The sequence below is a fragment of the Festucalex cinctus genome, chromosome 21 (assembly GCF_051991245.1).
Source record: "Festucalex cinctus isolate MCC-2025b chromosome 21, RoL_Fcin_1.0, whole genome shotgun sequence".
Taxonomy (NCBI): Eukaryota; Metazoa; Chordata; class Actinopteri; order Syngnathiformes; family Syngnathidae; genus Festucalex; species Festucalex cinctus.
Window position 1 is genome coordinate 14,248,711 of NC_135431.1, and position 15,441 is coordinate 14,264,151.

General features: G+C 37.9%; 1 protein-coding gene across 6 annotated transcripts in view; it reads left to right on the top strand.

Annotated features, from left to right (window-relative positions):
* gphnb (gephyrin b) overlaps nt 1–15,441 on the top strand; it is a 152,342-nt gene that overhangs the window by 40,007 nt on the left and 96,894 nt on the right. For 4 of the 6 annotated variants that reach the window (XM_077511522.1, XM_077511523.1, XM_077511524.1 and 1 more), the window contains exon 5: nt 14,988–15,118. The exons of 1 other annotated variant lie outside the window; for it this stretch is intronic. In XM_077511522.1, coding sequence (XP_077367648.1) covers nt 15,055–15,118 — 64 coding nt within the window. In that variant the 5' untranslated portion in view covers nt 14,988–15,054. Of the gene's footprint in view, nt 1–14,864; nt 15,119–15,441 lie in introns of those variants that run through there. One more of the 6 variants, XM_077511526.1, reaches the window with a different exon arrangement.

A 15,441-nucleotide genomic window follows, 5' to 3' on the forward strand; every position in this document is an offset into this window, starting at 1 on the left:
TTGTGCATGCCTGCACATAAACACGCACATATTTATGCTGGGAATCGCTCTAACTCTCTCTGTCGCTCGCCCTCTAGCTCTCGTTCCCATCTCCCTCTCTTTCACGCACTGCAGCAAGAAACACTCATCAAACTGCAACACGCATCCCACAGAAGCTGTGAGATAGAGCAGGGGCAGCATAGCGGCGGCAGCAGCAGCACTGCCCAGGCCTCCTGTTAACACGCAGACGTGACACGGCGGCAGCCAACAGCTTAACACTCTGCTCCCGTGCTGGCAGTTCTCTCAGGTGGGCCACTAAAAGGTCTGCCAGGGAAGGCTCGCGCCACGGGATGCTGTTTGTTCGAGCTGGGCGTTGACTCTCAATGTCAAGATCCTGTTTTATATATATTAGGGGTTTCAAAATGAGTGCGCTAATTTTAATGCCACTAATTTTTTTTATGCATGCTTACTTGGAAAGTTACTTGGAAAGTCGCGACGCAGCAGACACGTCACAATTGAGCAGTAATAAATTTAATAATAATCTATATATATGTGGAAACTGGAGTCAAGTATTTTACAATTTAAAAAATGTGCAGTATTTCACAAGTTACTTCATGTTAAAGATTAGAAAATGTGCTGAGCTGCCACCAATGTCTTACAAATGCAATTATGCCATCTAGTGGCAGAAAGATGGCCTCAACACAAACCAATATCACGCTATTTTTATTTTACAGTACATCTTTTTAATTTTAACTCAATTTCATGAATTATGAAATTACTGTATCACTGACTAAAAGATGCAGCCAGAGATCTCATTTGTTCTGATCAATGGGAAGTAAAAGAAACCATGATTGTTTTATTTATTTATTTTTTGTTATTTGTATTTGTATTAGTTTAACATTTTTTTCAACTTATGTTAGCAAGAATATGAAAAACTTGGAAAAATATTTTATTGTACATTTTATTATATATTTTGAACAGATATAATAATTTGAAATTAATCGTGAGTTAACAATTGAAGTCATGCGATTAATTATTGTCCAGACTTTTGATTAATGGACAAATTCTGTCACGGGAGTGGGGGTGTTGGAGGCAGGACCCAAATGCAGGGGGCAACAAAAAACAGGGCAAGGCAGGGATGCAGGTAAAAAAAAAAACGGGATTTAATTAACAAAAACTATAAACAAGGTACTATGAAAAAATTAACAAGATCAAAAACAAACACAAGGCATGGCAAGGAAAACAGGGACATGAACATGAACAGGCACAACAGATACTACAAGCACAATGACTCCACAAGAACCGAACGAAAAACAGGTGACTAAATACACACAGGCTAATGACTAGACACAGCTGGGCAAGACACAAGTGGCAAGGGAAGCTGATTGGTGGATACACTGGGAAGGGAAGACACACTCAGGTGGACGTGGTTTGACATAACGGGACAAGGGAAGAAACAAGGAACACATGACAAACGACCAAAAACACCAAAAGACAACAAAAACCCACCCCCACAAAACCAAAACATGACAAATTATCTGTTTTGTTCCAGGTTTATGACATGTAGTTTTATGTAATTTTAATATATAAATAAATATATATATATATATATATATATATATATATATATATATATATATATATATATATATATATATATATATATATAATTATGATTATTTTACATACATCTAGTATTTGCCTCTGTAAGTTATTCTGGCCTTTTCGGGTGTCCTTGGGAGGTCACAGTCCACTCACAGATGCACTACACGTCCTCAGACATGCACGGCATGCCATATAAGCGTCCCTTCCTTAGTAGCTTTGTCACGGTCGTTGTCATTACAGTGTGGCAGCAACACTATTGTCAGGCACGTTGCTGTCATTATCCAACAGCTCAGCATGGGGGTTGGGGTGCCTGTCTGTGGAAGTTCAAATGGTTGCGATGGATAATCGTCAATTGTGTCGAATTATTTCTACAACCCACATATGAGAGGTGAAATTATTTGCACAAAAATATTTTCCTCAGTTGTAATGTTGCCAAAGATGAGGTTTTTCAACATTCCTCAAGCCGGGGTACTCATTGTATGATTTTTTTTTTTTTTATGAGAGACCCCACCAAGGTTATTATAATTGATTAAACAAACAAAATAAATAAAATGAACTAAATAACCAACAATTAAAATAATTAAAATTTTTGTCATTAAAATAAAATTAAAACGAGACTAAAGACGGAAAAGAAATTCAATTCAATATCTTTTTGTGATGCCAGTAATTTTCTGATTTATGTAGCCCTTCATGGAAGCAGACTGATTATATTATGTGTGTGTTTGTGTGTCGTCCTATATTTGCGTGAGAACATAAAGCTGAGATCAGAAAGAATGCTGTGACCCATCCCTGGCGTCACTTCATGATTGAGTGGTGTTGCACTTTGCAAATTCAGGTTCACAAACCACAGCTAAACTCAGAAAGAAGTCCCAATAAACACAAATGATGTATTTGTGGGGGCAGGTGACTCGTTTAAAGTTCCAAATACCAATTGCTCTGAATCCGAAAAGAAAAATGTACTGTTCCTGTCACCAATGCCAACATGAAACACTAATGCCACCTAATGGCAAACAATTACCTCGACACAAATCTATGACTCCATGTTTGCCATAAAAAGTACTTATTTATAGTTTGACAAACTTTCTCTATACTTTATTTCAAAAATGATTGCACCCCTTCCAGTGAGTAAGACTTGTTCTTTTATTTTGTCACCGTTTTCCCCATGATTATTTCATTATCATGGCAAAAAGTGTTTTTCAAAATTCACTGTACTTGACTAGTGATACAGACTACGAGTGTTCCGTTGTTAAACCAAGGACCAATATTTATGTGGTCATAAATTGAGCAAATGTAGCTCTTGTTATGTCAAACCACACATTGACATAAATATCTGTCCCATTTTGTTTGCATAATTTTCATTTTGACGTGATATTGCACCTTCATCAACTTAAATGTCGTGTTGCGTGATTTCCCTCCGTGAATCCTATATCTTTCCTGCATGGCTGACTCGTATTTATCAACCGGCTCGGGTGTGAGTCAGGAAACGTCCAAGCCCATAGGGGGCACTAGCGGGGTCAGCGTGTTTGCCTTCCACTTCTTGCACTGTGGAGGTGAGGCCCATCTGTGTCTTTTTGATGGACAACACGAGCGCTAAAGTGAGCGATGGGCTAGGAACAGGCCGTCACTGCTTCCACGGTGCTCTCAGGACCACCACAAGGCTTGGATGAGTAATAAGTCATGTTATCGGCTGACTGTGGACGTCTCCTCTTCCCTGCAGCATCTTCACTTGGCGGAGGGGAGGAAGCAGAGTTAGAACAGGAGAAAAGGAGCAAATGTTTTGGATGTTGGACCGAGAGTATATTTGCGCATGCGCTTGCGTAAAGGGACACATATGTGAGTGCGTTCACGTGTCCTCATGTTTGTGTGACAATGCGATGATGTGGAATGGGCTTCAAGAGAGAGCTTAGTGCTGGGAAATGTGTCAGTGAGTCAGGGTTTGCCACTGATCTCATGCATGAGCAGGTCCGTCTATCTATCTATCTATCTACTCTATCTACTCTATCTACTCTATCTATCCCGTCCCGTCCAGTCCCCCCCCCCCCCCCCCCCTCTCTCTCTCTCTCTCTCTCTCTCTCTCTCTCTCTCTCTCTCTCTCTCTCTCTCTCTCTCTCTCTCTCTCTCTCTCTCTCTCTCTCTCTCTCTCTCTCTCTCCCATCCATCCATCCATCCTTTGCCACCAACCTCCCCACCATTTTTAGTCCACAATAGAGCTGACAGCTCAGCCCCAGTAGCGCTCTAACCAGATTACCTGAAATCACCTCTGTCATTATCCCGCACTGGGCCCATTGGAGCTTGAAAGTCACTCCCAACTTCTCAACTGGTTAATAGGTACAGAGATACGTGCGCAGGAGGAGATTACATTCCAAAGGCAACCTGGTGTCCGACAAATCCCAGATTTTTCTCTTTTCTCTTTTTTTCTTTAATCCCTTCTAGACTTGCATGTCAGATGTGATGACATGAGACAGCCAAAAGTGTGTCTGGAACAATTGTGTGTGTGCGTGCGGGAATAATTTTAACCGCAGCATGCTGAGAGAGTAAAAGAACCTGTATGGGCTATTATAGCTAAATTTATTAAAATTATTTAAAAATTTAAAATAGAATAGTACTGTACTTTTTTTTGCTGTTAACAAGTAAGTGTTGTGTCCATGTTAACATTATTTATTTTTCATCGTTCAGACGTCAAATGGGACTCCATATCGCTGGTGTCAGGCCGAAATATTTTATGTAAATTTTTGAGACATACTAATGACCATGGGAGGTTCATTAACTTTTTATTCTAATTTTAAAACAAAAATGTATGTTGACTAAAATTTGTTAAAAAAACAAAACAAAAAAAAACATTATTTTGCAAATCTTAAAAACCTGGGGGGGTTTAATATTTTCCATTTGTAATGAAAATGAATACCAAATCAATATCGGTAACAGCTGTGGGGAAAAAAAACAAAAAAAACAAACAAAAAACATATCAGTCGATCTCTTTTTTTTCTTCTTTTTTTTCTTTTTTTTTTTCTTTTTTTTTTTTTCTTTTTTTTTTTTAAATAACACTCACACATGGATTGGCCCATATTATAGATTGTGAAAAAAGATTACATTTTGGCCCGGCCCCAGCAATATGCAGTCTCTGCTCCTTTTTTTTTTTTTTTTTTTTTTTCTTCTTCTTAACCCTGGAGTTCTACCGCCAAGTTTTTATGATAAAAAAAAAAAAAATGAGACCAAGATTGAGGTTAATCAGAGTCGCTTTAAATAGTGCCACGTTTTGACTGTCTCCCTTGTAACAAGTTTAAAAGTGATTGCTTAATTCTGAACACGGCCGTAACCCCATATATAAGAGGGTGTGTACACTTGTGCAACCACATTATCTCAGTTGTACTTTCTCTCTCAAAGAGATCTGTTTGTTTTCATTTGAGTTGTCCAGGTTATAGGTCACATAAATGGTGGAAGAAGTTTTGAGATGATTCATCTCTCTCGTTAAAAAAAAAAAAAAAAAAAAAAAAAAAAAAGGTGTGTAGACTTTCCATATCCACTTTATATTCGTTTCTCTACCCACAGCAAGTAGACCATAAATCAGCACTGGTTTGGATGACTGAAAATATGCTTGTTGAACCACAGCTTTATTAATAAGGCTCAAAGCGAGTGTGGAAAAACAAGGACTAAATCAGAGTACCAGCTGTGGTCCTCCATACAGGATTCCACTTATGTGGACCGCCAGTTTGTTTGAGCTTGTTTGTAGCTGTCACTTATGATGTGCTCAGAACGTCGTAAAGGCAGCCAAGTCCGCGCCTGTACACAAACATTGCATCAGATGTGTCACTTTAAATAGGTAGAGGGGCAAAGATGGATGTATGCCTTAGCCTCATTCTGCTAGAGAGCCACATCTGTCACATTATTAAAACATCCGCAATAACATACGTGTATGTTACCGTTTGAGCGCTCATTCCCAAATCTTCCAATCTGACAAATCTCCATCCAGATTCAAATGTAATGGAAAAGAATGCTGGTCCAATTAACAGAGACTATTTGGGGCGAGAGGTGTTAAGGGCAAAATCTCTAAGTTTAAACACTTGTGCATTAGGAGCCAATTACACGGCTGAAAAATTGACCTGCGGTAGTTTTAGTGTCCGAGGCTGACATTCTACTTCTCAAATGCCAGTCTCTTAATTATGCAAATGCAATGCTACAAGGCCCCTGTATGAAAAAATACAAGAACCCGTTATCTGTAAACACGTCCATATATTAGATACTATGTGCTGTTTTAGTATAACTAAAGCTAGCTAGGGTGCAATACGCATGCCAAGCCAGTAGCTGGCGATGCCACATTATAGAGAAACCCCAGCTGCTTAGCCATCCTGATTTAATTGGTTTTTGAATACACTTAATTGACATATAGTATTTATATATACTGTACGACATAAATAACTAAACATCAGAATAATCCGTAGAAAACAAAACTCAAACAGAAATCTTGTTGTAAGTTTTCTGATGAGCACAAATCTGATGACAGAATTATGTACCGCTAATACTGATTGAGCAATAAGCTTTTCGATCCTACCATCACGTATCATGCCACGTTGTTCTAATAAAACCCTTTGAGACCGAATCAACTGCACTCGAATGTTTCATGACACATTTAATCAACAATCAGTTCCCAACAAGCAATACAATTGACTAATTGACCGGGCTACAGTTATCGCCAAAGTATTGGAACGGCAAAGCCAATTCCTTTGTTGTTTTTGTTGTTGTTTTTTTGTAAACTTGAGACATTTGGGTTTTCGATTGAAAGATGAATATCAAGCATGTTGAGAATTACAGCTTTTTATTTCATGATATTTCTAGATGTGGAACATTTTGTTTGATGTCATCCACTTTTGAAGTGAGCAAAAGTATTGATTTGGAACGGATATTATTAAATTATAAAGTGAATGATAGATAATATTTGGTGGAGGAACCCCAGACCTTAACCCAGTAGAGCACACATTTTTACCTCCTGAAGAGGAGACTGAGCAGAAACCCCCAGGAAAAAAATAAAAAATAAAAAAATAAAAAAATGAAAGAGGCAGTAAAGAAAGGCCTGGAAAAGCATTTCAAATGAAGGCTGCAGCAGTCTGGTGAAGTCAGTAATTTGCAGGCTAGATGCATTTATTGCAAGTAATCCCATATATTTAGTAGGGAATGAATTGCATTCACTTTAAAAAAAAAAAAGAAAAATATCTTTTTCTCAAAAATTTTGTGGGGGGGCTTTGTTTGTTTTTTTGATTATTTTTCTGCTTTATTGAATATTATTTTTCCGTTTTTCGGAGTATTTTTTGTTCTGCTTTTTTAAAACATTTTTCCCTGTTTTTCTGATTTTTTTTCTGCTTTATTGAATGTTGTGTTCTGTTTTTCTGAGTAATTTTTTTGTTGTGTTTTTTTTCAGAATATTTTTAATAACACAAAAAAAATCAGAAAAACAGAAAAAAATATTCAGAAAAACAGAAATAAAAAAAACACAAAAAAACAAAGTATAACAAGTTAAAAAACAAAAAAATACCATGCTGTTCCTCCAATGCTTTTGGAAGGGAATATGGCATCAAACTGCCCATTCCACTTTTACCTCAGTATGATTTTCCTTAAAGTCCAAGCAACCTAAATTCCAAGCCGAGAATGCGAGCATAGACATACGTCCCATTTTTCCGTCTCCTTGGATGTCCTGAGGTAGAATCGCGTTGTCTGATTACTGTCTCCAAACAAGAGTCCCAGGCAATTAAGTGTCTGCTGCTCATTCGCAGATGGGTAATTGTTTTTTTTCCACTCGCCGACTCCGCTAACATTGGCACCAATGTAGTCAGGTGTTCCGTGGAAGGCATCGCGGGATAATATCAACTCAGCCTCAGGGTTTGTTTCTTGTTTTCCTTCCCCACCCGCCCCATATTTTAATTAAAGAACAGCTTGTCCTCATCAGCAGGGCGACTGTCCAAGGCGACATATGATTGGCTAAAGAAGCAACAAGTCTAATCGTCTGCTGCAGATAAGCAGGCCAACCAAAACACACACACACATTGAGTACTATGACTATGTGAATATACGATAAATCATGACGTGAGGTGTAAATATAACGCAATAAATATGCTTGAACGTATCGCTGCATGCTTCCTGATGTTTTCCTTTAGGAATGCTTGCTCAGTGAATTGGAAGTGAAGCCTTGTGGCTCTTTAGAGACATGCCCTGCATGTTTTATGAAAATGGGTGGCTATGCACCTCTTTACATTCTCCCGACAAGGGAAAAGTCATGGAACCGTCTCCAAAAATATCCGCCATAATCCCTGTTGCGACATACAGTGAAAGCTCCAAAGTCAGACATCTGTTGGGACGCGAGCTGATTTACAAGTTGTTTTGATTCCCAAACATTTCTCCCTTAGGAAACAATGTGAATAAATTAGTTTCAGGCTAATACTGTCACCATTATAACCTTTATTAAGCCGACAGGCACTGTTAAGTATTATTTTTACTCTCCTAAACGTTAAGAAAGTAGAAGGTGATCGCTGTAAAAATATGACGCGGTTACCAGTACAGTACTCAACACTTGAGTAGTCACAAATACTGATAGCAAGTAACATGGGTGCTTTTATTACATAAAATTTCCACCCAAAAAACAATGACATGATTTTAAGGAAAGACCTATCCATCACAATATAGTATTTTTTCTTAAAATTTCATGAAATTAATAGCAATTTTCGCAAGGAGCCAACTGCACCTTTCTGAGTGGCCTTTTATTGTGGGCCGTCTAAGGCACACCTGTGCACTAATCATGGTGTCTAATCAGCATCTTGATATGGCAACACCTGTGAGGTGGGATGGATTATCTCGGCAAAGGAGATGTGCTCACTATCAGAGATTTACACTGGTTTGTGAACAATATTTGAGAGAAATTGTGATATCGTATTTGTGGAAGATGTTTTAGATATTTGAGTTCATCTCATAAAAAATGGGAGTAAAAACAAAAGTTTTGATATTGTTTGTTTATATTTTTGTTGAGTATATAAGCAATGAACGTACCAAAAGAAAGAGCAGACTCCTTTACATAAAAGGGCTTTTGACGGAAAAATAATTCAGTAACTGATGAACTATGTGCGAGTGATGCTGACTTGAACGTTGGTGGCTTTTGTAAAAGTGATCCAATGCTGCCATCTACTGTGATCTTTTAGTCATTACGGTGGTTTGGTTTACAAACCGTAATTTCACAGACAAACTGGGTGAGACAGTCTTCCATGCCGACCCTCTTGCCAAATGTCAGCTGGGTTAGACTCCATCTTACCTGGGACACTGTACCGTATTAGCTAATGGATTATGACTATTGCTCATTTCGTATGGCATGAGACCTGTTACCATTCCCTAGTAAGTTCCAATGATGATGTATGCCCAATGATGTTTTCACCTCCAAAATTTGTCCCACTTTTGAAGCATAATCTTTGTTGAACTCCACTATCCCCTGCTAACAATTGCCCCCTCTTTTTCTCACTCCCATATATTGCGGAGAACACGCCCCCCCTGCCATACAGTATGTCCCGCCTACCTATAGATTGGGCCTTCTCCACTTGCCCTTGGCCTTGCATCTGCATCTTGCGGAGGGGAAAGGAGGTGAATCACCAGCGGGAAGAACATGTTTACTGCTTCCTCCGTCAGCTGGGGGGGCTCTCCTTATTATTGTGATGGATGGCAAGGGGAAAAAGGGAGAGCGATGGCCCTTGCCTCCTCATCACCTATCCGTGAGCAGCGAGCAGCTCGACTGACAGCGAGGTAATTACCCCGCCATTACAATGCGCGCGCACACGTGCGCAGACGTCCGCACGCGACGTCGACGCGGGCCTCCTAGGAACGCCAGATGGGCTTCCGCTCTGCGTCGGCGAGGGAATTCGCGTGCGTTTGTTTGTTTGTGTGTCCTCGCTGCTACTTTGAGGGTTTTACCTTAGTTTGAATGCAGAAAATTAGAAATGGGCTCGTGTTCAGGAGACGTAGCTTAAAGTTTGTATCATGAGATGGCTCATTTATTTCATTTTTCGTCTTAACATGCCCTATATTGAGGACTGCCGTGACTATCAGAAGCAACAATGGAGAATGGCTCATTTACGTTACGCCTGTAAAGAATTTGAAATGCCAGAAACAAAAAGTAGTGTGACATATCGTTGATTTTGCAATGCAATTTTGGATCCTATGAATGATCTTAATGCTTGACAGTCACAAGAAGGAGTCATGCCATATCCTATGCCAAAATTCTGCATTTATTTTTTAATTTGGATCTTTTATACGCATGCATTCATTTTGAAATGCCAGAAACAAAATATAATGTGATATATCGATTGAACAATGCAATTTTGGATCCTGTGAATGATCTAATGCCTGACAGTCACAAGAAGGAGTCATGCCATACCCTATGCCAAAATTTTGCGTTCATTTTCATCTGGATCTTTTACATTCATGTAACATTTTGAAAAGCCAGAAACAAAAATTATTGCGACATATCATCGATTTACCAATGAAATTTTGGATCCTCTGATTGATCTAATGCTTGACAGTCACAAGAAGGAGTCAAGCCATATCCCATGACAAACACAAAACGTTTTAGATCACAGGTTTAGTTCATTGGCACTGACCTCAGAGCAGTTTTTAACGTGTGCTGTTTTTTACACAATGTTACATAGTCCCGGCATATACGTCCAATTTCTATGCAGTCAGGATTAGTTCTTTAAAACAAAAATGGTGTTTATGCTGCACAATATCTTGGAATGAGTAATACACAATTTAGCAGACACTATTTGGTAGGGGTGTTAAAAAAAAAATCGATTCGGCGATATATCGCGATACTACATCGCGCGATTCTCGAATCGATTCAATTAAAAAAAAAATCTTTTTTTTTTTTTTTTTTTTTTTAAAGAGCTCAGAATTGTTCATTCGGTAGTCTTACCGATTCAACGTCTTATCATCATTGCCTTTTTTTTGTGTGTGTGTGTGTGTGTGAATCGATTTTTAAACTTCCATTTTTAATGGAAAAATATTCAACAAAACGTCTGACTTCGGGTTAGGATTCACACCTTGAGCATGGAAGAATGTTATATGAACGGAACATTAAGCCTTAATATTTTATTTTAATGCTGTTCAAACATGAAACAGATTACAACCTCTATAAGACTGAAATTTCAGATAAATAATACATTTTCATATAAATCTTACACTCTACAAGCTTACTGATTAGTATTTTCTAAATTTGAATGAAAAAAAATCGCAACAATCGACTTATAAATTCGTATCGGGATTAATCGGTATCGAATCGAATCGTGACCTGTGAATCGTGATACGAATCGAATCGTCAGGTACTAGGCAATTCACACCCCTACTATTTGGGTTCTTAGTACTGCATTCGATCACTTTCTTTGTCACCGCTTGTTGGCAGGTTGAATTTACACTATTGCACCGTATGAAGATTGCATTGTAAGAATCAGGACACAGGTTTATTTATATACTTAAATTTTCTAATTTGATCAGTGTATTAAATATTCCACAGAAATGGAAAAAGAAGAGATACAATGTCATTTGTTGGATATGGTTTACCACCCTGTCCCTAATATGCAGATTTGCCTCTGTAGTCAATATTCACTCATACTAGTAGACAATTTGCACCATTCAGTTCAAGTATGTCGTCCTGGAGAATTATTTCCTCATATTTCTTGTAGTAAGATAGCCCTTATAGGTTGTTTTTTTTTGTTTTTTTTTGTATTATTATTGGTGGCAGTAGGTGATAGATTGGTGTCATGCCGTTTCTGCTTTTTTTTTCTTTTTTTTTTCTTTTTTTTTTTAGACCAGCACTCTACCTAGTTCTACATTTTTCATTGTCTTGACATGAAAATTGTGCAATAGCTGTCCTTTTATTTCCTCTTCTCACACACTTGACTTACTCCATCTACTTTTTTATTGAAATTCTACCTTCAAACATGAAATATACATAATATAAGACTGCCCAAAAGACTGGAGAAACCTCTGAGAACACACTTCCATGCCTAAAAGATGGGAGTATAAAAAGAAGTGACGCTAAGAATAGTGGTGCCCTGAAGTAACGTGTAGGATATTTTGGATATCAACCCACTATTGTGCATGTATTGTATCATGACCAATTTAAAATGTTTTATAGAAATACAGTTGGGGTGGTAATCATTGAATAACGTGAGACTTTTTTTTGGGGGGGGGGGGGATATTTTGTCAACCATCTCAATAAAGTAAATGGAAACAAGGATAAACATCAAAGACCTGCTCACCTGTCTCGCTCAAGAGAAATTCAACCCAAAAAGTTTCTTTACAATATGTTCTCTGCACCTTCAATAGTCTAAAAAAGTCAATTGTGTTTGTTCAATATGAATTAAGCAGCAAAATTAACCTGTTTTTATCCATCCTAGGAGGCGCATTTTGCGACTTGCTGTCGACTAAAAATGACGACAGTTACTCAGGAGTCGGGTATCGACCAATCACAGCTCAGCTTGCGGTTGTCACATCACCAAACTCAGAAAACAGGTGAGCTGTGATTGGTCGTTACCTGAGCCCTTAGGCACTGTGATGTCATCAATCGACAGCTAGTGGCAAAATGGCCGCCTCCTGAGATGGGGGGGAAAAAACGGGTGGATTTTTAAATAAACAATGAATTGTATGTTTTTGTTATAGCTGATGGAAAACATGGAAATGTACATGCAGCTCCATATTAAAAATTCATCTTTTGTACTCACCCCATTTTGATTTGCATCATTCAAACAATAGACTTTTATTGTCAATTGTATTTCAAACATAATCCATAACACAATGCTGTTTTACGTGGTCCATTAAAACAAAGTAACGACAATCAGCTGCATGGTGTTCATTGGTCATGGTTGGTTCATTGGAAACACACGTGGCAACATGCGTAAAGAAGCGAGCCAATCAAGCACGAAGTGTGGCCCCATTTCTTCCATGTATGTGTGCCTGTTTGTGTGTGTTAATAAATTATGTATATATTGATACTAAAGCTAGAGCAATGACATTTATTTATTTATTTATTTATTTTGCATGAGAACAAACAAGAGAAATTACACACAGTGGAGGCGTGCAGCAAGTCTATAAATAGCAGCACAGCCTTTTTAGCCAGGGGATGCGGTTGCATTTTTACAGGTCAGACTGTGATCTTCTCCCATAAGTCTCTGCTTTGAGACGTAACACACGTTTTTCTGCGGTCTCACGTGGGTTGTACGAATTATGTGCAATTGTACCATAATCTAGTTTTGTTAAAAAAAAAATTAAAAAAAAAGTCTCAAAATAAATTAAAATAACACATTACATTACTGATTACGTTCAGAAAGTACTAATAGTGAGTGTAAACAGTATTTTTTTTTGGGGGGGGGACTTTTTATCCAAAACACCAACACATATTAGCTGTTTTGTTTTGTTTTTTGTTTTTTTTTCCAGATAAAATAAATAAAAAAATAAAAATAAAATCATATCGACACAATTTTTTTTTTAAATGTTTTTCAGTGAGCAATGACAAAAAAATTACTACTTAACATTATTGGAAGTACTATGGCGTGTAATCGTCTTCTTTTTAACTAAGTTTGGCATTTCTTTTTTCCAGAAATTTCCCCCCCCCCCCAGTAAATAGAGAATTATCTTACTTTGCGGACAGTCTTTTGGATAAGAGTAAAATACAAATAGTAAATAATAATAAATAAATAATAAATAATAAATAGTAATAAAAAATAGTGCATTAATATCAAGTTAATTTCAAGTTCCTTTAACATCACTATGTTTTTTTTCATTGTTGTCATCAATGTCCAACATTAAATGCTTATGCTATCTACTGGCAGAAAAAAAAAGACCTAAACACAAATCAATGTCTCGCTCATTTTTTACAGTACATCTTTTTAACTTAACTTAAACAACTTTATGAATTACTATGAAATTACTTTAGCAATTAACTAAAATATATTTGTATATTTGTATTAAGTTCACATATTTTTCCACTTTTATGTAAACAAGAGTATGAAAAACTGGGGGAAAATATTTTTTTGTACATTTTATTTTATTGTACATTTGGAACAATGTGCGATTAATTTTGATTAATCACAAGTTAATTGTTGAAGTCATGCAATTAATTATGATTTTTTTAAAAATTAATTGACTGACAACCCTAGTAAAAAGTGTAAATGTTACTCTATTTAGACGAAGAATCTTTTTAGATTTTGACTGATTTTTGCAAATCCACAGTATATCCTGTTCGATTGCTATAAAAACATGGAACCTACCAAAAGAAAGATTAGAGTCTGTTCTTTCATCAGGATATATTTGTCTGTTTCTGTTTTGCAGCAGTTAGCATTAGAATATAGCTAAGTTTCATCAATATTCAAATTCCTGGTGAAAACACTGGCAAAAAGATCTTGTTGCAACATGGAGTGGCTAAGCTTTTATACTCTGCTGCCACCTCTTGGCAATTTTTCGTAATAACTACCATTGTTTTAAGCCAGCTCTTCATGTCAGAAGCTGCATCAAAGCCTTCTGTATGCTCTTGCATAAAAAACAAAAACATAAAAACGTATAAATATGTTTTTGGGAGTGAAGGCTGAAGAGTGAAGATTTTTTGGGTTTAAATGAGTTCAAAGATAGTTTATGTGTATAATATCTCTTTTAAAGCAATTTAGTCAAAATTGAGAGCCCTACTTGGCTGTAACCTGGTTGCTAATTCCCTCTCAACCTGTCTCTGTAATGAACGTCATATGACATCAGATATATGCGAAATTTCTAAAACCACAGGCGGACATTCAAACAGCTGTTCAGAACATTCAGAGAAGAATTCACCCTTCCGGTTAAATTAACACAAATGAGGCACATGCCAAACTGTGATCAATTTGGACATTTTCACTTTGGGGTGCAGTCACTTTTGTTGACAGCTGTATATAAATGACTACTTTTCTGTCTTTCAAAGTGTATGATATAATTACATAATTGCAGACTTTTGTCGGACTGTCCACACAAACAACCATTCACAGTCTGTTCAATGAACCTAAAATGCGTTTAACAATTTATGTTGCCATACGACAGAAATTGACAGGAAGTTGTTCCTTGGTGGAGGTTGTCGCCATTTACTAGCACAAAGGCGGCTTAAATTGTTTTCTCCACGGTAACGTGTCTAATTCTAGTAGTGTGTCAGTGGGCCAGCTGAGCGATGCACGCCTTCATGCGGTGATTATTCGACATTCTACTCATCTCGCCTGCCGTTTTTTTTTTCCACCCCTCTCTCTTCTCTTCGCTCCATCCCAACACTCCTCATCCTCAACCTCCTCCCTTCTCTTTCTCTTCTTCCTCCATCCCTGCTGCTTCATCCTCCTCCTCCTCCTCCTCTTCTTCCTCCCTCTCCCCAGCAAGTTCGATGCGATCGGCTCTGGGCCCTGCCGTGAGTTGTCGGTGCGGGCGACAGCGCTGCTGAACATGGCGTCGGACGGGATGATTTTAACGAACCACGACCACCAAATTCGGGTCGGAGTCTTGACAGGTAAGAGGTGAAAGACCGACTAGCGATCGATGTCGCCTTTTTTTTTTTTTTTAATTACAACCGAAGCCGCTTGGATCACATGCTTGTGTCGCGGCACTTCGCATGTTCTGACTCTCAATTAAAAAAAAAAAAGACCAATTTAAACGGTAGTATTTGATCCAGCGCCGAGGGTCCTCAAGGTGGGCTCGGCTTGCGCTGGTGTCGAGTCCTTTAAAGGGGATGAATAGGTGGCCGGTGTATGTGTATTGAATTATTCATGTGCCGATCTGCTCGCCAAAGCTGCAAATTACGGCTGAGCCGCGCGCGTGCGCTTCGACATGCAT